Genomic DNA, 24288 nt, shown 5'->3' with positions numbered 1-24288 from the left:
TCCAGCCACGAGGGGGCGCCAGCCTCCAAGTATCCAGAGCATCCCCTCTCGTACATGAATTCGCATATTGTCCCAAAGCAATGAGGATCACGGAGTCCTGAGTGTCAGAAGGGCCCTGGGATGGGGGTGCGGGTACGGTGGGGGCTGGGTGGGAGGGGACAGTGTAGCTAGTTCACCCCCCTCCCCCCAACAACAAGCGGTTGTCCCACTGGGCCTGGGAGTGGACAGCTCGTGAGATAGCCACTCCCTTCCTGGCGGGGTTTCTGAGTGCACCCCCAGCCCTGCCCAGTCCAAGGACACTCAGGACCGTGCTGTGCTCCTTCTGGCCAATTCACGGTTAACGGTCCACCTTCTCTGCCCCCCAGACCTGCACTGGCCTGTACAACCCCGCTGGCTGGGCAGTGACTTCTCTGGACGTGGGCTGTTTACCTGTCAGCCTCATGCCAGGTGGCCAGCGATTAAGCAGACTGGACACTTGATCAGCACACGTTATACACAACGAATGCCGATTGCTTCACATTCTGTTCCATTTCTTTAACTGTATTCCCCATTTCCCTTCAGCCCCTCATCAATAACCAACCACATTCCTCTGTTCAACTGTTCGCTGTGACCTGATCCAGCACCGAGGGAAGCGGTAGTGCCCACCGACTGCTCCAAGCGTTCCCGCCTGCTGTCACTGTCAGACTTCTCCCCCCCAGATAAAGAAGGTGTCAGAGAAATGTCTGGTCGAAACGAGTTTATTACAAATCAAAGAAATAGGCTTCTGTGTGCATTCACACACGTGGCACTAATGCCCCTAAAACGTCGGGTGTGAAAGGCCACTACAGAAACCGGAATGACCCTCTTAGGATGCTGTGTGGGCATCGGTAACTGATGAAGTGATGCAGAGAGCACAGGGCAGCCGTGGACCATCTGTGTAAATCACTTTATGCCCGAAGCCAGCGTGCCCATCACAGCTTCTTACTAGGTCGTCATCCACTAACAGCAGGGATGACGGCTACAGTCTGACTACTAACCACTGGCGCAACTGTGGAATGATCAGCTAATGACGCGAGGCTGGCAGAGAAAGTTGTCGGTCGCCGGCTCCCTGGAGACCCCGGGGAGGGGCGGAGGGCGGGTTCAGCCGGGGAACTTGGCGAGCCGAGCCCGGGTCAGCCGCTGCAGCGGCTCCCTCGGGAGCTTCCTCCTGTCGCTGGTGTCGCTGCGCTCCAGCAGCCTGTCGTACTTGTCCTTGTTCTGCAGCAGCTGCGGCATGCCCTTCCGCAGCTGGCCGAACGTCTTGAGCATGAAGAACTGGATGGTCAAGGGGGTGTGGCTGGAGATGCGGGTGCTGACCTCCTGGCAAGAAGGGAGGGGCAGTTCACAGGAGGGTGAGGGGCTGCGGCCGCCAGGAGACCCTGACGTCACCGAGGAGCCCCCGGCATGGACGAGACCTGGCGGGTGCAAAAGCTCCCCACCTGGGTTCCAAAGGCACCCTCGTCCTCTGTGCTCCAGGCGGCACCGCGTCGGGGGCCAACCCCAAGCCTGGGCTCCCACCAGCCTCTCCTGATCACTAAATGCTTACTTCTGATGCAATGCGCTCTAAAAAGGTTAATGGGCAGACTGAGTACAAAAACTCTGCCCCGAAGATTTTATAACCTTTTTTTTTTTAAATCAAAGCTAAAATTATTTAGCAGAAAAGGAGCTGGGCTATCAAAAACCACAGAAGGGAGCTCTCTGAGTTCTGGGCACGTTGAAAGTTCGTTTCAACCTTCCTTTCTCCCTCTCTGTAACTCAGCAGGACCCAGTGGGGTCCTGGGACAATATCCCCTCCTCACCCCACCCATGTCCTCTGCTTTCCCTTTGTCTCTAAAAAAAGAAAATGTATCCAAAGGATAAATTTAATCAGAGAAATGAAAAAAGGCAGCCACAAAGGAGAATAGTCAAGCCAAACAAAAGAATAATCGTTTAGCCATTAAACTAAGTCAAGGACCTTTAGTCCCCCCTCAAGGGCTACAGACAGTATTTTGCGCCATGTCCTCTGAGCTGCTTTACAGAGACTAAAACCCCCGCCACGTAAAAGAAGTTAATCATAGGCTGCCCACAATCACGTAGCCCCCAGATCAGTTGGAACCAGAGGGTTGAGGATGTTGACCCTTGGCGACCTCACCACCAACCAATCAGAGGAATGTCCACGAGCTCATCACGCACCTCTTTAGCATGTTGACCCTTCCTCTTTTCCCTACAGAATCTCCAAACAAAACCTGGAAAATGGGGAATTGGTTCTTTGGGCCATGAGTCCACCTTCTCCCCAGGATTGCCGGCTTCCTGAGTAAAGCTGTCTCTCATTTTACCCAATACTTGTCTCTCAGTACTGGATTCTTGAGCAATGAGAAGCAGAACCTGAGTTGGGTAATGTCACCACACCCCACCTGCTAGTGCAAAGTTTCTCTTTCCTGAGATAAGTTGATCTCTCAACAAGCTGATATATACTGGTACTGCAGCAAGTTCTGCAACCTCTCCGTGCTTCACTTCCCTTCTCTATAGTATGAGCACCTGGCCTCATGGGAGGGCTGAAAAGATTACATGAGCTAAAAACAAAAGTTTATAAAGATGGCAGGAGTGGAGCAAGCACTCAGGGTATGTGCGTGGAGGGAATCAGTGAGCTGGAGCTGGAACACATGCTCCGTGCCCCAGGATGAGGGCAGGCGAGGGATGGGACCGCCAGTGTCACCAATGCAGGGCGGGAGAGAAGGGACAGGCAGATGAAGGCATTCCAGGGGGATGCTGGGGCCAAGAAACCAACGTCTGATGTTGGAGAATGGACACCAGCTGAAAGGAAGGGCTGGTCTGTCTGACTGGCAAAACCACACACCCAAACAGCTTTTGAGAGTCTGGTATGAACACGGCTGCAAAAGTCATTTTCCCATTGTCCTGGAGATCATTCAAATCATCCCTAGTTTTGGTGAAGTAGGAGATGGGTAATGTTCAGCCTGTGACCCCCGTGTAACAGAAGCAGGGGCGGCCAGGCAGAGCCACATAGGGGGAGGGGAGCAGCACAGGTCAGACAGGGAAGGAGAGGGAAAGCCTTTCCTGCCGGGGAGCTCCCTGGTGAGCACAGTAGCCCAGTGAGCAGGGCTGGTGCAGAGTTCTTCCTGACCAAGTGCGTGTGGGGGAGCTGAGGTGGCGGGCCACACAGAGAATCACACAGAAGGGCCACGTTGGCATGAGACCATCTCTTGGGAGCTGAGAGGAAATTTCTGAGTAGTGAAAATCAGCTCCCCTGGACCTCTCCGTTGTATTTTCTTTTCATCACCGCAACTGTAAGATCCATTACGAGACACGTCAGGCTTCAAGGCCTTGGTGGGTTAACAAAGATCAAACTGGGTTATTTCAGGGGCAGCACCGTTGGGAACAAAAAGAGTGTGACACACATGATATGTCGACTTGCTCACTGTTGAGGGAGGGCTGATTCTTCTGAGAGTCGTGACTGATATGGGCCAATGAATCTGTATTTTCTCTCTAGGTGTCCTCTGAAATCAGTACTAGACACTTGCTGGCCAGAGTTCAGGGATCTGAAACAGCACATGTGGCTTTCACGCCACTAACTCCTTACTCTGGGCGTCCTTCACCGACTGCATCACCCAGCCCCCCAGCCCTGGACTCAGCTTGACTTGCAGGGTTTCCCATGGTGCCTTGGACTCACCTTTCTGGAAACTGTTTGCAACCACAATACTCCATCTGTAGAACTCGGTTCGCATTTTGTTAAACAGCCGGGAGTCATACTCTCTCACGAATTCTTCCCCTTCTATTATATTAGTGATCTCTTTATTAAATGCATCAATTTTCTGCCAAGAAGAAAAACGTTACGTATCAGCGGAGATATTCCAAATACAAGCAAAGTAGTTTGGCGGTCGCATGCATGCAGAGGGTGGGCGAGCCCTTCTCTGCTGCCTTACGGGCCTGGGTGGGAGGACAGGAGAGAAGAGGTTTTGGCAGCAGACAACCCCAAACTCCCCTCACTGCCCGGGGGTCTCGGGTGAGCACGCTTGAGGAAGAGCCGATGCTGTGAATGGGATGGCCTGCCACTCCCTGCCCACCATCCTCCAACCCCAGCCCCTTTCTGGTGCTAAGTGGCCAGAAGGAGTCCGGATCAGCTTTAGGGGAGTGAAGAGAGATGTGCACAAGGCCCACGCACAATCCCTTTGTAGACAGTGACGTGCGACTCTCCGGCTTGGTGCCCCTGGCAACACTCACATCTATCAGAGAGAACATCTTCCCACTTGCGTCTTCCGGGATATCTGAGCCATACTTCTGTAGCTCCTCTGTTATTCTCTGGTGACTCTCCTTTATCTGATTTTCTAACAGGGGCAGAGATTTCTGAGGAAAATAGAAAACAATGGAAAGCCATAAATATGAAGAGGGAATGAGTCAAGTTTGGCGATGACGGGAAAGGAAGAGTTAGTCCAGTGCTCATAAGATGCTACTTAGTAATTAGGCCAAGTGGATAGTTTATGAGCATCCCACTCAACCTGTGGTCCTCTGACAGGCAACATCCACACCACCTGGGAGAATCCCGGGCCACATCCAGACCCCCTGAATCTGAGCCGGCATCTTCACGAGATGCACAGGAGATCCACGTGTGCTGACGTTTGTTAGCCGACACGGTTAAGCTTTGTGTCTGCAGGATTCTATTCAGAGATTGGACAGCTTTGCAAGTACTTACACAGATGTGCATGATGAGTTCAGTGGTCAGTCTTTCGGCCAGGCACGGGACCGTGGCCCTTCCTTCCTCCAGAAGATCCCTGTGAGAGAAGACAACGTACGTGTCCATCTGGGTCTAGCCAGAAAATGCAAGTCGGCTCTCTGCTGCTAGGGAAAGCCAAGGCAAATCCAGTTACTTCCCACTGGATGGGATGTCCTGCATCTGGTCCCCAACAAACGTTCAGAATTGGATCGCATAGAGTTGACTGAATTTCAGTAACGTTAGGTATTTCAAAAATGGTATAGAATGGTCCTGCCAGCTGATATATTGTGTCTCATGACATCTGACTATAGAAATGGTCTTTATAAAAATATACAGTCACCTCTAGATACGTTTTCATAACGTGCACATACCCTTCTATATACGTGATGCACGTCAGTATCGAGCCTCGTGAAAATATACTGACACAGGTTTACGGATGAACCCTGAACTGGGGGACCCACCCTTCCCCAAGAGGAGAACTTAAACCATGGGCTGGTTGGAGGAAGGAAGCCAAGCCCTTCTGGCACTCTTTCCAAATATGTGTTTGCAGGGTGAGTTATTACATGATATTCTATATTTTAAGGGACTTTTTAGGATGAAGGGCGGCCAGGAAGCATGAGTCCACACACCTCTTTGCAAGAGTACACTCGTACCTAAGTTTCAGTGTCCACACCTGTCAATTTTTAAAATTGTAAAATATACATAACATAAAATTCACCATTTCGGTCGTTTGTAAGCCCACATTCAGTGGTATTAAGTACAATTACGTTGCTGTGCGTCCATCACCACCATCCACCTCCAGAACTATCCCATCTTCCCCAAATGAGACTCTGTCCGCATTAAACGTCTCCCCCTCCCCCTCCCCCCAGGCCCTGTCTCTATGACTGTGACTCTTCTAGGGGCCTCGTACATGTGGAATCATACAGTGTTTGTCTTTTTCTGACTGGCTTATTTCACCGAGCATAACGTCCTCAAGGTTCATCCGTGTTACAACATGTGCTAGAATTTCCTTCCTTTCTGAGGCCGAATGCTATTCCACTGTATGGACGGACCACATTCTGTTTATCCCATTCATCTATCAGTGGACACTCAGGTTGCTTCCATGCTTTAGCTATTGTGAACAATGCTGCTATGAGCACAGGTGTACAATTATCTCCTCTGAATTATACGTCTCTGCAGGCTTCTGGGAGCATCAAATGTGATAACGTTTACGAAGGACATGGGTCTCCACCTGCATACACATGTGTGCATACAAGGGATCTCAGTGACTGTGTCACTTTTTTCTCCACATCTTATAAGCTCCTTTTCATTGGCATCTCATTGCACAGCAGTCTAATGGTTGCCAATGCTGTGATCTCTTATTCTGGTTCATTTATATAAATCCCATGATTTTCAACATTTAGATTCCAAATTTTCACAATTAAAAACAAATCTGTGGGCTTCCCTGGTGGCGCAGTGGTTGAGAGTCCGCCTACCGATGCAGGGGACGTGGGTTCGTGTCCCGGTCCGGGAGGATCCCACATGCCGCGGAGCGGCTGGGCCCGTGAGCCATGGCTGCTGAGCCTGCGCGTCCGGAGCCTGTGCTCCGCAACGGGAGAGGCCACGGCAGTGAGAGGCCTGCGTACTGCAAAAAACAAAAAACAAATCTGTAAAAAAAAATATTGTATAATATTGCTTATATGTGGAATCTAGAAAAATGGTACAGATGAACTTATTTGCAAAGTAGAAATAGAGACACAGATGTAGAGAACAAACTTATGGATACCAAGGGGGAAGGGGGGGTTGGGATGAACTGGGAGATTGGGATTGACATATACACATTACTATGTATAAAATAGATAATGAATGAAGACCTACTGTATAGCACAGGGAACTCTACTCAATACTCTGTAATGACCTATATGGGAAAAGAATCTAAAAAAGAGTGGATATATGTATACCTGATTCACTTTGTTGTACACCTGAAACTAACACAACATTGTAAAGCAACTATACTCTAATAAAAATTTAAACAAAAAACAAACCTGTGCTGAATATCCTTTAGCCAACATTAGTGGATACATCTCTGATTACTTTCCTGGGTGGAATTCCTAGAACTGGAACTCAACCTCGGACACGCACCTATGCAGACCGGTTCGCATGTGACCTCAGCACACATTCCCAGCAGCAGAGGTGAAGGTCCACGCCCCTCCTTTCCCACCAACTCTACATCTTCTCATTGTTTCAAATCTAACCAATTTATCAGTCTTTTCCTTTTTTAAAAATGTCATTTTTGGCATTAGGGTTAGAAAGACTTTTATGCTGGGATTATAAATTCTCCATCTATATTTTCTTCTGGGACGCTTATGGTGCCTTTCTTGTACTTAATTTTAAACTTCAACTGATATTATATTTGGGTATCCCATGTTAAGTAAGGTCACAATTTAATTTTTTCCCAAATATTAAACAATTATCTCAATGCCACTGATGGATGATCCAACAGACATAGCCCAGGGATTTGAATTGCCACATTCATCATAGACCAAATATATGTATCTGAGTCTTATTTCTGGGTTTTCTACTTTGTTTCTATCCTGTTTCACTTACGTTTATATTCCGGTTCCAGAACCATACTATTTCAGTTATTGCAAAAACCTCTGCCTTATTTTGACGTTTTAAATTTATTCTTTGCAGTACTTTGTGAATTCCTCCTTTTTTCTTCCAGGCAAATTCCGTGGTCATTGTCAAGGAACAAACACACATGGATACTCTCAAAATCTGATCTCAGACAACATCCATTTTCCCCCGTGAGGACGGAGGTCCTTAATTTTGGTTCACACTCGGAAAACACCACCCGCCTACCTGAAATGGGCGTGGTTCCCAAAGAAGTCCTGCTCCTTCTGCAGGGCCTTGGTCAGGCTCAGCTGGTGCTGGATGTCCTGCTGCCCCCGGCACTTGACGATCATGTAGCCCTTCTTCAGGTGGAAGACGAGGTTTCTCACCACGTCCACTACCTTGTCTTCGGTGCTTTTGTCCACCAGATCGGGCTTCGTCAAGATTCCTGCGACCCAGACACTTTGGTTAGAGAATGGTCACAGCTTCGCAGAGCGAAAAGTAAGGACAGCTCCTGCCCCTGGGAAGGCAGGTCCCCTGGCCCCTGGTTTCCTCCCACCCTGCTTGAGGGCACACAATAGGGCTTGCAGAGCGAAGGTGTGAGGCTCAGTCCCTGTGTTCTCCCCAAGCTCACATCACCCAGATCTCAGCTCTCACACCAAAGAGACAGTAGAGTGTAATGGCCCTTTTGTGTTCTTTCTGTCCAGTGGAGGAGTTCACTCTCAAACTTTCCTGTGCATCTGAAACACCTTAAGGTAGGTCTTAAAATGCAGAATCTCAGGCCCCATCCCAGAGATTCTGATTCAGGAGGTTTGGTGGGATCGAGGGACTTGCATTTCTAAAACTTCTGCAATTATTTCTGGTGCAGGTGGGGCCTGGCTCACACTTGGAGGAACACTGGTCCAGCCAGGACCAGTTACATCACTTGCGGGGCCCATTACAAAATGGAAACGCAGAGCCTCTTGTTCAAACGTTGAGTATTGCAAGATGGCAGCATCAGAGCATCACACCAGGTGTGGACCCTTCGGGTGCGGGGCCCTGTGGGACTGTCCAGCGAAGCCAGCCCAGGACTAACCCTGAGGTTTACCGTGTCCACTGGTAGCTGCTGCCCTGGCCCAGAGATTCCCATCCCAGGCACGACAGGCAGCAGGACAAGCAAAGAATGAGAGCCTGCAGCTAAGGATGGTGGAGCAGAAGGTGGAAGGGACTGGGTCCTGACAGCGTCACTGAACAGCGGTCCCGAGGGAAGCAGCCTGTGCCCAGAGTTCTTGTTAGGCGTGAAAATAAATCGCCATTTGTTTCAGCCACTGTACTCGGGTTCTCTGCTATTTACAGCCAAACGCATTTTTTAAAAATAAAATTTACCATTTTAGCCATTTTTAGGTGCACAGTGCAGGGGCATAAAGCACTTCCACGTTGTTGGGCAACTTTGATCACTAACCAGCTCCAAAACCTTTTACTCCTCCCAAGCTGAGACTCTGTCACCACTGAACACCCACTCTTCTTTCCCCCTTTCCCCCCGTTTGACTTCCTGTCTCTAGGAACTTGACCACTATAGATCCCTCATATAAGTGGGATCACACAGTATTTGTCCTTCTGCCCTGGCTTATGTCATTAAGCATAATGTCTTCCAGATCCATCCACATTGTAGCAGGTGTCCGAATATCCTTCCTTTTTTTTTTGCGGTACGCGGGCCTCTCACTGTTGTGGCCTCTCCCGTTGAGGAGCACAGGCTCCGGACGCGCAGGCTCAGCGGCCATGGCTCACGGGCCCAGCCGCTCCGCGGCATGTGGGATCTTCCCGGACCGGGGCACGAACCCGTGTCCCCTGCATCGGCAGGCGGACTCCCAACCACTGCGCCACCAGGGAAGCCCTGTCCTTCCTTTTTAAGGTTGAATACTATTCCATTGTATTGATACAACACATTTTGCGTATCCATTCATCTGTCTGGGACACATGGGTTGTTCTACCTCAAATGCACTGTCAACTGACATAACTGCTTTCTGATTTTGCCTCACCTCCTGAACCCACCATGCCTCTTATAAGCAGGTAGACAAGGATTACAAGCCAACGCATGGCCAACAAGAGTCAAATGTGGCCCATTTCATCTGGCCTCAATATGTTCTCAAAAGGTTCTCATCTTGCGTGTGTGCCAGGAAGCACCCACTGGATTCAAGCGATGCTTTTCCACTATCAAGCCACCTACTATTTTTAGATTCTTCCGTCTTCTTACCTATGGTCCTGTCCTTGGAGGTCCACCTCCTGAGCCATGCGCAGTGCCTCCACGGTGGCAATGTCCACATTAGCGGGGACTACCACCAAGTTGATGGTCTCCTGCTTAAGGATGTAATTCCTGATGAGAGACTTGATCTGTAAGAAAATGAGAGGGTATGAGAGATGAGACAGGTCCTGACCTTGTACTTGCTTCAGACCCTCCAGGTCCCAGAGGTATTTCTCCAAAGAAGCAACTATGGAGAAACGAGCCCACAACACAAGCCTGGTGGTACTTCCCAAGGCAGAGGAACTAAGTTCTCTGTGGTTCAAACAGGGAAAACTGTGAGGTCTTAACTCTTTAACTATCTCCTAAGACCTCAAATCTGACAGTCACAATGAAAAACAAGATGCCAAAAGAATTGCTGGCCTATTCCCTAAATCTTTAATCCACAGAGTGAGATTCACTGATCTAGACTTGCTTCTAATGCTCTCTTATGCTCCCCACATAAAACCCCTTCCTAATACGTGCTGGTTGAGATATGGCACAAAATGTAACTATGACCCAAACGAGTCGCCACATAAAACACAAATAAAATGCATTTCCAACTTTGCCTGTTTGCCTTTTTCCACAGAAGCTTCCACCCAACTTGGTGGAGTAGATTTCGACCATCACACTCTCCAAATTCCCCACCTCCTAATGCCCACTCTTCAAGCTCAGTCCTGGACTCACTGATGCTCTAATGCAGCCCCACCCTCACAAGGCCCGGGCCAGGATGGAACCTGACGTTTCACCTGATATTCAATGTCGGCTGGCTGATTGCCCACAGCGATCCTGGTGATGCCGGGAAGGTCTATCAGGGTCAGATCCGGGACATGAGGGGAGGTGACTTCCAGACTAATCAGCTCATGACTGATTCCCGTGCCTTCCCCAGCAATGGCAACCTGGGCTAGAGAAGAGGAAGGAAAAAAACAGAATAGAGCTTAGGATGGAATATCACATTACAGCGAATCCTCTGAAAGCTGCTTCCACCCACTGTGATTCACGGATGAGGCATGCAGTGAGTCCCCTACATATGAACGAGTTCCATTCTGAAAGTGCGTTCGTAAGTCCAAGCGTTAAGTTTCTCTTTTCAGATGTCTCACATCGATGATGTAATCTCTGTGGTCTGCATTTACCGAGCCCTGCCATAAATTAGCCTAAACCAGGGTTATGCAAGGACATGCACCCCACTCTTGGAGAAAAAGGACCCCCATTTCTGAATAGGGTTCAGTGATGCCCCAGTCAGCATTTTGGAATGCCCTTTTACCAGGTTAATAGGTGAAGGGGTTCCCTGGTCCCATACCCGTATACCTCTTCCATCAGATCTGTGGGATGGGGAAGTCTGTGAATAAGGGGCCAATACTCCATATTTGGAGACAAGCTTCAAAATTCACACTACACTCAAGTACGTACTTACATACTAAACAATAAACTACTGAGGTCAGATTCTGTCCAAAGCACTGGTCTTAATGAGAGTAAAAGAAGAGAAAATACAAGAAAGCTGGGGGCCGGATGTAGGGAAGGGAGGGTTCCCGAGGGACCAGGACAGGCCCAGAAAGGGGAGAGTGGGAATGGTGACAGGCAGACCCCACCCACTTCACCTGGTTGACCAGACAGCCAAATAGGCAATGACAAACAAACACGGGACACTTACCTTCACTGATTTCCTTTTCCACCTGCGAAGCATCTGAAATCTCAGTCTCTTTGTCCCGGAAACTTGACTTTGCCTTTCCACTCGTCTTCATTCACAAGTGTTTTCAGTTTCAGCACCAGAGGACATCTTGTAACAACACCTAGGAGGTCATTATCCATCAGTTCTATACGCTGCTCTTAACAGTCCTATATGGTGGTCTTAGACCAGTGGTTCTCAAATTTCTATACAATCATCTGGGGAGACTGTTAAAACTGCAGACTTTCTGGTCTCACCCTCTGACACTCCGACACATTCTATCTGGGGTGACTCACGAATGTGCATCTTGACTGTATGTCTCAGGAGGTGTTTGGCTTGAAAGCCACTTCTTTAGACCCCCTGCTTCACTCCAGTGTTTTCCATCAGCCCAGGTGGCAAACTACAGTGGGGAGCCCCAAACTTCTGCAAATGTCCTCCATCATCCCCCAGTGCACACACCCCACTCCTATCAGGAAGGGGGACTGCCCCCGCCAGGCCCCCTCACCACAGTCCCCTTACTGTAAACTTCTTCCAAATCCCACCCGCCTTCACATCTGACCCGTATTTCAAGACCCAGCTCAGGTGTGCCTTCTTCCCTGGAGCCCTCACTGATCCTTGGCCTGGTGGTTCAAAAAGCACCACTTAGCAGAGCACCAATCCTCACCTCCCAGATGGAGGGTCACCTCTTGGGAAGGGGCTCAGGAAGGACACCCACGTGCACAGTGTTCAGGGCTGAGGACCCACATGCATTTACTCAGACCTTCCTCAAGTGTAGGTTATGGACCATCCACACTAAACCTGTGATGAGAGGATGTTATGAATTGGGTCTCCTCCCCCCGCCACCCTGTCAGACTCATATGTTGAAGCCCCTAATGCCCAACGTGACTATACTTGGAGATAGGGTCTATCTTTAAAGAGGTAATGAACATTAAATGAGGTCATAAGAGTGGGGCCCTAAACAACATGTCTGGCATCCTTCTAAAAAGAGGAAGAGATCCTAGACATGGGTGCATATAGAGAAAAGGCCACGTGAGGACACAAGGAGAAGAGGGTCATGTGTAAGCCGAGGACACAGGCCTCAGGAGAAACCAACCCTGCTGACACCTTGATCTCGGGCTTCCAGACTCCAGAACTGTGAGAAGTAAATTTCTATTGTTTAAGCTCCTAGTCTGAGGTCCTCTGTTACTGCAGCCTGAGCTGATTAACATACAGGGCAAGTGCTTAGGCAGCTGTCCAGGGCCTGTGGGAGCTGCCCTCCTGGGGGCCTTCCCAGAGACCTCCCCTTAAACCACTGGTCCCCGGGATGCCTTGTGGCTTGCAGGAGGCTGGCCCGGCAGAGCTTATCGCTGCCTCTGGGAAGGGCGAACCCCGACAGAGCCTCCAGCACAGAGCTCTTGCCCGAGCTCTGGTCCCCAGTGACAGCGATGGTGGGCAGGGCCAGGCCCTGCTCCACGCCCAGGGCCCGCAGGGAGTCGATGAGGTCAATGCAGGGCCGTACCTTCTCCTCATACTGGTTGTACAGGTTGTTCTCAGACCCCTGGAAGAGGTAGAGTGGGAAACCTCTATCATAGCCTGCAGGTCACATGCCATCAAAGATGGACAACTTCAATCAACCTAATATATACAGGTGATTGGAGTTCTCAAAAGAGAGTGGGGGCAAAACAGAAATAAATACTTGAAGAAATAATAGCTAAATTTTTCCCAAGCTTGGTGAAAACTATTAGCCCAAAGATCCAAAAAGCTCGATGAATCCTGAGCAAAGGAAACATAAAGTAAACTACATCAAGGCACATGATAGTCAAATTGCTCAAAACCAGTGATAATGACAAAATGTTTAAAGCAGCCGGAAAATAACATGTGATAAGTACAGAAGAACAAAGATGAGATTTACAGCACATTTCTCACTAGAAGCTATACAAGTGAGTAGACAGTGGAGCAACCTTTTTAAAGTGCTGAGAAAAACCATCAACCCAGAATTCTCTACCCAGCAAACATATCTTTTAAAATAATGAAAGTGAATAAGGACTTTTTCGGATGTACAAAAGTGAATGAATTCATCACCAGCAGACCTGCACTACAGGAAATGTTTAGGATGTCCTTCAAGCCAAAGGAAGATTATATTGAATGGACTTCTTAATCTACACCCAGGAATTTACACCAGAAATGGTGACCACTATGCTTTTTTATTACTTAATTATCTTTAAAAGATATTTGACTATTTGAACAGAAATAACAATGTATTGTGGGGTTTAAAATATTGATAAAATTAAAAATCATGATAAAATAGCATGAAGGCTGGGAGGGGAGAAATGGACACATTCTATCGTAAGGTTCTTATACATGAAGTAGTATATTAGCACTCGAAGGTAAACTTGATAAGTTAAGGACACATAATATATTCCCTAAAACAGTTTCATTTAATAAGCCAACGGAGGAGATAAAACAGAATCATAAAAAAACTTGATTAATTCAAAAGAAGGCAGGAAAACAGGAAAGAGGAGATGAAAAGCAAGGCAAGTAGAAAACAAATAGCAAAATGATCTTTCCAAGCCCGATTACATTAACAATCACAGAAAATCTAAATAGTCTAAATACTCCTAAAACAGTCAAATGACTTTGAAAAAGAACAGAGTTGGAGGGCTAACATTCCCTGATTTCCATAATTACTATAAAGCTGTAGTAACCAAAACAAGGTGATGCTGATGCAAAAATGGAGAAAGAGAATGGAACAGAATACATAGTCTAGAAATAAACCAATACATTTGTGAACAACTGTTTTTTGACCAAAGTACAAGGGGAATGCAGTGGAAAAAAGGTAGCCTTTTCCTTCAACAAATGGTACTGGGATAACTAAACATCTATATGCAAAAAAATGACCTTGAATCTATGTTTAACACCATGTACAAAAATTAACTCACAGTGGAACACAGACCCAAATGCAAACTCTAAAACTATAGAACTTCTAGAAGAAAACACAGGAGAAAATCTTTGTGACTATGGATTAGGCAAGGATTTCTTAGATATGGCCCCAAGAGTAAAATCCATAAAAGAACCAACACATAAATTGGACGTCATCAAAATTTAAAACATCTAATCTTTAAAAGAGACTGTTAAGAGAATGGAAAGACAAGGCACAATGTTTGCAAAGCTTATGTCTGACAAAGGACTTGTACCCAGAATATATATATAAAGAACGCCTAAACCTCAACAACAAGAAAACCAACAACCCCAGTGGCGAAGAAAATAAGAAAAAATCATTTTACCTTTTACCTTTTTCTAATTCCTATTTTTGTGTATGCTTTATAATATAATTAAATTTTACGGGAATAGTTGTTTTATAGCATCGTGAGAAGGTGTTCATAGTTTGGACCAGATGAGCCTTTGTGGTCGGGCTGTCCTGTGCATTGTAGGAGGTGTAGCAGCATCCTTGGCCTCTATTCACTAGTCACTTTGAGTTGTGACAACCAAAATGTCTTCAGACATTGCCAGGTGTTCCAAAGGGTAAAACTGCCCCCAGATGAGAACCACTGCCTTACAGAATGCCTGAGCGCAACATTTCATACGTGGGAAATGTTGACAAGATTCAGCAGAGAAGAGGGTACACACACTGACAGGGATGCCCTTGGCCAAACTTTAACGGGGCTCCTTTGAGCCCCCTTCTCCTCTAGGCTTCTCCTTCACCTACTGAGTCCAGACTTATCAAAGAATCGTGCTAAGCCAGTTCATCCAGAATCTCCTCAGCTTTGACAGCCAGTCAGTTCCTTCCTCACCTCCCTTGATCCTAACCTAGTTCCTCTAGGTAATTCTTCCTCCTGTCCTCCACCCTGCCCGCTGGCTATAAATCCCCATTTGTCCTTGTATCCACATTGAGCGCAATCTCTCTCCCCTATTGCAATAGTCTTGAATAAAATCTTCCTTGCCCTTTTTAAACAAGTGTCCTGAGCAATTTTTCTCTATAACAACACTTCAGAAAGGTTCAGAGCACAATTCCCCACAGAAAGACTCGTGGTGGCTGTGCACACACCTGGCTGTACCTTTACACACATCAGTGACCTCAGTCTTAGCCCTCCTTATGGGTTCTTTCTGTTTTCGTTTCTTTATACCACCCATTCATGAGAGTTTACAAAACATGAATAGTAATTAGTCAAAATGCATGTACCAACCACCTGGGTTAAGAAAACACATAGTCCCTGTACTTAAGACACTCAATCTACCCCTCCCCAGGCACCTTCCTCCTAAAACCACTTCAGCCCCGGAAGGTTCTTCCGTTCTCAGGTTGGTGATAACGATGTCCTTGCCTCTTCATTACAGTTTTACCACCCGTGCATCTTTCCCTAAACAATACGTGGCTTATGGTTGCCTGTTGTGGATGTTTATATAAATGGGATCATACAGTATATTTCTTCTGTGACTTGATTCTAGGGTTCACCATTGTTTATCTATTTTTAGTTTTGTTTTTTTTGGCCACGCCGTTCGGCTTGCAGGATCTCAGTTCCACAACCAGGGTTGAACCCGGGCCACGGCAGTGTAAGTGCCAAGCCCTAACCACTGGACCACCAGGGGACTCCCACACCATTGTTTTCTAGACTCAGCCATCTTGATACCTGGAACTCTAGCTCGTTCCTTTTCACTGCTGTATGGAATCGTACTGCACGAGCACACCACAATCTATGTATGCATTCCACTACTCGTGGGCACTTGTGCTGTTTCTGGTTTTGCTTAGAAAGAATGCTATATGAATGTGGAAAAATGCTTCTCAAACTTCAGCACAAAGAAGAATCACTTGGAGGGTCTGTTAGAACACAGATGGTAGGCACTGTCCCTGAAATTTCTAGTTCACTAGGTCTGGGGGAAGGATATGTGAGTGTGATCACTTCCACGTCAAACTTCCCCGGGGATGTTGATGCTGCTTCTCTGGGGACCACACTCTAAGAACCAAGGTCTACACCTAGAAGTGGAATTGCTGGGTCATAAGACACCTCCTATTCAACCTGGCCGAAAAAGGCGACGCTACATCCGAACACATGGGTCTGAGCACTGGGAGTCCCTCCTGCCCTCTACCCTGCCAGTTACAGCCAGGAGAGAGACGACAGTTATATTAGGGTGGTGGAAAGATGGGTGGACCTTCTTATTTTTCTATGTCCTCCAATGTAGTTTGTAATATTGTTTAAAACATTGTTAAACATTGATTATGAAAATGGAGCCAACTGGGAAGACGCAGAAGATCCATTGTGTTGAAACATGTGACAGCGATAAACAGAGCTCTTCCTAAGTGCCCGGCCTCTACCTCTTCTCAACAGTCACACAAGGTAAATACTATCATTATTCCGACTTCACAGATGGAAAATCGGGCTTCTAGAGGGAAGAATAACCACCCAAGATCACACAGCTGCCAGTGTCAGCACCGGAATCAAATTCAGGTTGAGCTGATTCCAGAAGCCAAGTCTGGTTCCTACCAAAAATATGTCTCGATTCTAGGAGAAAAGACACCACATGGCTTCACCGTGAGGTGGTGTCACAGTGACACCTCAGAGGTTTGAACTCGAGACTGAACCATGATGTGTGCATGTGATAACACAGGGCTCCTTGGGCCCAGTGCCTGGGGCCAATTCCTACACTAGCCCATCAGCATCTTGCCTGGTTTTCCAGACCAAAATTGCACCCCAACCAGCATCAGCTAAGGTAAGACACTGTCTGCATTTGGCTGCAAGAAGGGCCCAAACAGAATGAGTAGAGTCTTTGTATCCACGTCCTGCCCTCAGAGAGATGTGGAAGCGGGCACCTCCGGGCAGCAACGGCATCACTGTATCAGTGGGCAGCCCGCAAGTGGACACAGCTCATGTCCACACGGAGAGTGGTTTTCAGGCATCAACTTACCGTTTCCTCATTTTTCCCCACCAGATCATCATTTCCATTTAGTAACAGATGACTGGATGCAGAAGGTGAATCGGGTTCTTTGATTTTCAAGTCAGAATGAACCATCTTCTTCCTTTATCAGGTCAGCTTAAAACCAAGTAGGTCAGGATTAACACAATTCGGAAGCTGAGTACATTCAATCATGGAACCAAACCCACCATGAGACACACTGGGACACAGTGGGAGCTCAGAAAGAAATGACAGGACAACTCCAAGGAACCAAGTGTCAGATGAGGACAGATGCTCCCAACCAGCTCAGTGGTCTTCAAGGATATGCTTCCGGATCTCCAAAGATTTTTTTAAACTCTGTATTTCCCATCATGATTGTAGGTTGAACATCAAAAATTTTTTTCACCATAAATTTAAATAGCGGCAAAGGATGAAATTTCTGGTGTATCTTTAAGTTTACATTTAAAAGTAAAATTATTATAAAATTCTTTCCAGTGTAGATGAGGGATTCTAAATATTATGATAATTTAACACCAAACCTGTGTTTTATAAAATATGAACTCCAGGGGCTTCCCGGGTGGCACAGTGGTTGAGAATCTGCCTGCCAATGCAGTGGGACACGGGTTCGAACCCTGGTCTGGGAAGATCCCACATGCCGCGGAGCAACTGGGCCCATGAGCCACAACTACTGAGCCTGCGCATCTGGAGCCTGTGCTCCGCAATAGGAGAGGCCGTGACGGTGAGAGGCCCGCGCACCGCGATGAAGAGTGGCCCCTGCTCGCTGCAACCAGAGAAAGCCCTCGCACAGAAACGAAGACCCAACGCAGCAAAAAAAAAAAAAAAAAAAATGAACTCCAAGTCTTTTACTCTGTTCCTTTTGATCCCCGACTTCAGATTTTTGTTCCATTTCCCCCACCTAAATGGATCTTAAAGTCATTCATTTTATTTATTTATTTATTTTGTTTGTTTGTTTTTTTGCGGTACGCGGGCCTCTCACTGTTGTGGCCTCTCCCGTTGCGGAGCACAGGCTCCGGACGCACAGGCTCAGCGGCCATGGCTCACGGGCCCAGCCACTCTGCGGCATGTGGGATCTTCCCGGACCAGGGCACGAACCCGTGTCCCCTGCATCGGCAGGCAGACTCCCAACCACTGCGCCACCAGGGAAGCCCTCATTTTATTTTTGAAAGCATTTAATTGGCCACCTTATCATACTTGTCTGCACCCAGAAAATACATATGCATATATTTGAAATTCATTAAAATTTTTTTCTGGGACCATAAGTCTCTAAATATTAAAATTTACACATCTAATAATCTTAGATAAAAGTAAATGAAAATATTTCTCCTATGACTTGAAATAAATGTTATAAAAAATATAAAGCACTTACTTACCTCCAATATACCTTCCTTTTACTTGACAATGTAACGTTGACCCATCGGCAGAAATTCAGAGCTGTTCTCCGACACCTCCTTGAAATCAGGCAAAACATACAAATTAGACCAAAACCCGGGCGAATAAATGATAGCGCTCACCAAGTTTCTTCCCCATTGCTGAGAATGGTGCAAATGAAGGGGGGAGGGATGTGCTTTGAAAGAGATTCACAGTTCCCTAAGTCCTTTTTGTAAACTTTAAATATTTAAACTCTAAGGTAGATGGATAAGGCACAGAGCCTTGCTGTCGATGTACGGCCTGAATCAACACTTTTTTTTTTTTTTTTGTGATGCTCTTGCTTCTTCTCAAGGGACCCTACCCCAAGGCCTATATGATTTTGGGTCCATACTGGTGCAGTTGAAAGGGCAAGTTTGCTAAAAAAAAAAGTGTACTGGGGGGAGAGGGATGCATTCTGTTCATTGTATAGTGAGAGAAAAGCAATTTTGAAAGGTGATCAATTTTAAAGAGTCCTTATGGAATCTGGCAATCTGGAAATTTATTCCCTAACCACCACCCACCCTCATGCCTTTGGAAAGACTTCGTGTGCCCAGGGGGTCCCGGGCTGGAGCTGGGGCCCCATGTTAGAGACTACAACTTCAGTTGACCTTACTGCACCCAGTCAGGTGGCACATTAGTCCCCAGGGCTACCACCCCATGACCGTGGGTTCTTTGTGAACAAATTCCCTTCCTCTGTTTGTTTCATCAAATGACATTCCCTGAGGGCTTCCCTGGTGGCGCAGTGGTTGAGAGTCCGCCTGCCGATGCAGGGGACACGGGTTCGTGCCCCGGTCCGGGAAGATCCCACATGCCGCGGAGCGGCTGGGCCCGTGAGCCATGGCCGCTGAGCCTGCGCGTCCGGAGCCTGTGCTCCGCAACGGGAGAGGCCACAACAGTGAGAGGCCCGCGTACCGCAAAAAAAAAAAAAAAAAAAAAGACATTCCCTGAAAGCAAAATCTTGTGACTTTTGTCTGTACATCTTAATTATTTGTACCTATCTTGGATCATCTTTGAAAATCAGTTTGGATCTCAGGAGCAAAGCCATCTCAGTAATAAAAACCAGTTTTACTTATTCATCACATTCAGCATCCGGCTGCACTTGTCAAACTGAGCTGAACGCATTCACCCATTCTGGCCATGCTAGAGTCAAGCCGTGTGACCCTTAGCCCTCGGCCCCGAACTGCTCATGAAACGTCTAACCCCTACCCTGTGTCTGCAGACAAGATGGCAGGGAGCTTCGAGGCGGGCACAGCACTGGGAATCTCTCTCCTTTCCAGCTCCCAGCTCCCCAGTCCTGCACACCCACACTGGTCAGTAGTGGGGTTACTGCACCAGGCTCTTCTCTCACTCCAAAGGTTGGGGAGGGGAGGGATGGGGAGAAACTGCCCAGGTGCTGTGGGTTCTTTCCATTCTGTCTGTCCACTCAGGTTCCCCCTGTCCATGGGGGTGGCTGGCTGGCGGTACCTCCCCCTCCCCCTTAAGATCTCCCAGAGTGCGTTTGCCTATGTCTCCCAGACCCAGATGCCATTCCCCAGTGTCACTGGAGAATCCCTGCAGTGGAGGGCGGGGAGGGGATCAAAGGGTTGCCCAGGGGAGCTCTGTCCTTGTGGGAAAGCTTCCTCAGCCCAGTCTGCAGAGAGGAGCAGGGATGTGAGGGAGGATTGGCTCCCCTAAGCCCTAAATAAGGGCCACCTACCAAGCAAATTCAAGAAAACACCGGATTCAGTGTCTGCAAACTGCCCAAATAATTCAGTCCAGTTAACCCTCTCAGGACTTAGATTTGCTTTTTCTCATCAAAGTGTTTTGCCTTCCAGAAACTCACTGACATTTACATTGTTTATGATTGTAATAGGGAAGAACAAATCTGACTCCATATTAGATCTGTTTCTTTTACTTTTAACCTTTATATTCTATTCCTTTTGCTACAAGTTAATCATTAAAGAGATGTCGCCTGTAGCTTAAAGTAAACGTCATGGCCCCCAAGCCTGAATGTAAAATGAAAATACCTTTTCAGCTCACAGGAAACACTCTGACCCAGCCCACCTGTGTATGGCTGCAGGAAAGAAGAAATTAGCACACCCCCTCCTCCAGTCAGGCTGAAATCCAGAGATATTTGCAACAATTTAGGGCCTTTCTGCTTTACCTCTTCACCTCCCCGCTCTTTGTTGTACGAAAGAAACTAGCATCCAGACCCCGGGAAGAGGGTTCTCTAGGTCATCGGTCGTCCGTCTTCTCGGACTCCCAGCTTTCCGAATAAAGTCCTTATTCCTTACGCCCAACACCTCATCTCCCAATTTTCTGGCCTCTCCCAGGGCGAGCAGAAACGCGCAGACTCAGTAATTTGGTTAAAAGGTTAAAATCTTTGGTTGAAATCTTGTACTTTAGACCTAAGTCTCGCTATCAAATCAAGATGAGCTGAGTATCGGGAGGTGGGCGGAAGAGAAGTGAAGGACCTGGGGGGGGGGCGGGGGGAGGGCACGTCCACGGGCCGGTGGGGAACTTCCTGGCCAGCAGCTCTGTTCTAAAATAGAAAGGTGACATGAACATTTTAGGAGTCTTCCGGGGACTTGGCAGCTGAGGCGGAGGTGGGGGGAAGGGTTGACATCACTTGACCTTACTTCCGACAAAAACCTGATTTAAAATTGGACTGAATGATTCCGAGGATCCCACACGCGCAGCTCTGCGGTCACCCGCGGTGGGGTCGGGGCGAGGAGGGCTGCGGCGCAGGTCTCATCAGCGCCTGGGTTTCCCGTCAGCCCCCAGGGCTGTCCTACCTGCCTCCATCCTGAAGACTAAGTGTGCCGGCTCCACGCCGTCGCACCCGGCTGCACAGGCTACGAGGAAGGCAGACCCTGGGCAACTCTCCATCCCCTGGGTTAAGGGTCCTCCACGCAGGGCACTTCTGCGTATGCCCCATCTCTCGGGCCAGCCCTTGCTTCCTATAGGGCGGCTCCGGCACCCAAAACCTCCCAGCGACCCTCCGCTTCAACCTCCCTCTATTCAGAAGGATTGGTGAAGACCCCTGGTCCAGGCGCTTCCAAGGAAACCCCCGGGCAGCTGACTTGTCTGGTTTGCACTCCTTAGCAGGAAATATAAACTGATATATGAAGCTTGGTCAGCCGTTTGGGGTGCGCTCGGAGGTCACGCAGCAGTGGATGTGAAATTTTTGCAGTGCGCCCCTCTTAACCGGCTCCCTCGGAGACCCTCTTTGACGCCATCCCCTCCACGTGCCCACCTTCTCAGGCAGAAAAGCCGCCAGTTTGGGGGGTGGAGGACTGTTTTTGATGCATCACGCAGGAGCCTCAGCAGCGTGTCGGTAGGAAAGTAGAATCAGCGGTGCTCTCAGCCCAGCCAACGTCGCCATTACTACTACTATCGTCATCATCATATTCATTATCATGTCAATATCACTAATAATCATGATCGTTTTTACTACTACTAGCTTGCGCAATACCCGCAGCCCGGAGCGCTCAACTCCCAGCCAGCCGCCCAAATGCCCCGAGGCCTCTGGCCCGCGGAGGGTGCCCAGACCCAGGAGCGCGACACTTACCGTCCGCGTGCAGTGACCGGCGCCAGGCGCCCGCCGCTCTTCTGCTTTAAGCAGCGCGAGCGCCGCCCCTCGCTCCCCGCCCGCCCCTGGCCGCGGGCAAACGAAACCCTCACGTTCCCAGGGCTGCGGGATTAGAAACGAAACGTAATGCGTAGTGCACCAGCGCCTCCGGCGGCCCCTGCGCCCCGCGCCCCCAGCCTCCTCGAGGCCCCCCAGGTGTGTCCCCGCACCAGCAGCATGCCTGGGAGCTTGCGGGAAATGCAGATTCTCGGCGCCCACCCAGACCTGCTGCATCAGAAACTCTCGGGCGCAGGACCCAGCTACCTGAGCTTTATCCGGCCCTTCTGATGGTTCTGGCACGGTTTGAGAACCGCTGCTCTGACAGTCCCGAGTCATCCAAAGCTGAACGTAGCTTTGAACTTAGCTTTGAACTTAGCCGGTGCCTTAAACCTCTGGTCTTCTGAACAGATGCTTGATAACTGGGTGTCTTAAAACCCTGCCGTAGGTTCACTGGGAACATTCCTGCACCAAAACGGATTCTTACGCATTCTAAGCTCATGGCAGCTCCCCACCCCAATTCTTCCTCCCCCCTCAGACCCACATCATCCTCCTTTCTCAATTCTCCTTATCTTCTTCAAGCCCTCCCTGGAGTTTAGCTCATTTGCTTTCTTCAGGATGGAAGTGGGTGGAAGATGGAGGGAAGGGGTGGCAGGGTCAAGCGGACCAAAAAGTGGCCCTTCCAGTGAGGGCCCTGTGGGGGGCAGTAACCTTTCCCTTTGGAAGGAGCTGGCACCGCACCTCCCTTCCCCTTTGCTCAGCTAACGAGCCCGGACAACAAGCCTCCTCCCTACAAGGACCCCTATTATTAGGAAGAACATCCCTCACGCCACACAAAGACCCAGGACCTGCTGCCTTTCCAAGTGCTGTGGCCAGGTGTCAACTGAAAGAAAAAAAAAAAAACCGCACACCTAAAAATTGAGAATCATGTTTTATTTGGTGGACTTACTGAGGACTTACCCCAGAATGATGGCCTCTCAGATGGCTCTGAGGGACAGCTCCAAAGAGGTCAGGGAGGAAGCAGGATGTATAGGAGTTTCTGTAACAAAAAACAGGTAGTTGGAACGTCGAAAGATTACTGTTAATTGAAGAAAAACCAGACATCTCAAGTGAATGACTTCAGCACTTTTCTATGTATGGGAAGATGCAAGAGTCTGGGCTCATGGAAATCATTCCTTTGATATGCACCTTAACCATCTAGGGCCAGTATCCTCTTTTTCTCCACGCTGAATCCCCTCAGGAGGCACAGTCTCCGGTAGCCGCAGTAGCTGATGGCTTGATGGCTGCAACATCCTTCGTCTACTGATAGAGCAGGGGATGTTCTTCACGCACACAGGGAAAGCTTGGATGGAACCAAACTCAATACGGTGGCACCCAAAAGGAGGGGAGGAGGCCCCACGGAGCAGCTCCCTGGCCTGACGGCTGCCGTGCTCTGCAGGGTCCACTGCTGGGGTCTGGGCAATCCCACCCAGGGTGGTCTGATGGGAGAACACACGCTTCCCCAATAATTATCCAGGCACACTTGCCTAGCTGCTTCCCTGTCCGGGCCTCGGTTACTTCCTTGTTACAAAGAAGAGTGAAGGCTTAACTCTGAGGAATGATCTTACTTCCTGAAACCACATGAGGCTCTCCCTGTGATTCTGGTTCAGGCATGAATTCAGAAAGAGCCGCTAGCAAAAGTGAAAACTGGCTGGGGCCAAAGCCAGCGCCAGGGCCAGGGCTGGGGGCAGGTGAGTGAGTGAGGTGCCTGGGGTGCAGGATTTAAGGAGCTGCTCACTTTCAGTAGGTCAAGTGCATCCTTAATGTTGGTGCCCAGTTGCTTCACACTCCTCCCGCTCTTGCCTCCTGGCCTCCTGCTGCTTCCAATATGCACATTAGATGGCAGTTCCAAGAGCCCCGGGGCGCGTTTGGGGTATAATTGAATAATAATACAGTAATAGCTCATATGCACCAGGCCATAGTATGTGTTGGGTGCCAGCCTGAGAGACTAGCTCACCTTCACAACCACCCTGTGAGGGAAGTAAGATTGACAGGCCCATTTTACGTATGAGGAGACTGAGGCCAAGGAGTTAGGTTACTGCTAGGCCCCTTGGCTAGGAAGTGGGGGAGCTAAGATTGCAATCTAGGCTTTTATTCCCAAGCCTGTG

General features: G+C 48.6%; 1 protein-coding gene across 1 annotated transcript; it reads right to left on the bottom strand.

Moving 5' to 3' along the window:
• Positions 1 to 721: 721 nt before the first annotated feature.
• LOC137225477 (interferon-induced GTP-binding protein Mx1-like) lies at positions 722 to 22488 on the bottom strand. Its single transcript, XM_067739535.1, is given in 14 exon segments — positions 722 to 1338; positions 3686 to 3827; positions 4237 to 4359; positions 4706 to 4784; positions 7568 to 7780; positions 9552 to 9688; positions 10325 to 10479; positions 11227 to 11290; positions 11292 to 11366; positions 12587 to 12778; positions 17119 to 17244; positions 18498 to 18575; positions 22085 to 22207; positions 22409 to 22488. Coding segments are annotated over 11 exon segments (1581 nt in total). The 5' UTR covers positions 17224 to 17244; positions 18498 to 18575; positions 22085 to 22207; positions 22409 to 22488; the 3' UTR covers positions 722 to 1042.
• Positions 22489 to 24288: the final 1800 nt, after the last annotated feature.

Source organism: Pseudorca crassidens, chromosome 5 (genome assembly GCF_039906515.1).
Source record: "Pseudorca crassidens isolate mPseCra1 chromosome 5, mPseCra1.hap1, whole genome shotgun sequence".
Lineage (NCBI taxonomy): Eukaryota > Metazoa > Chordata > Mammalia > Artiodactyla > Delphinidae > Pseudorca > Pseudorca crassidens.
Note: the sequence above shows the minus strand (reverse complement) of the source record. Positions and strands in the feature narration are given on the sequence as shown.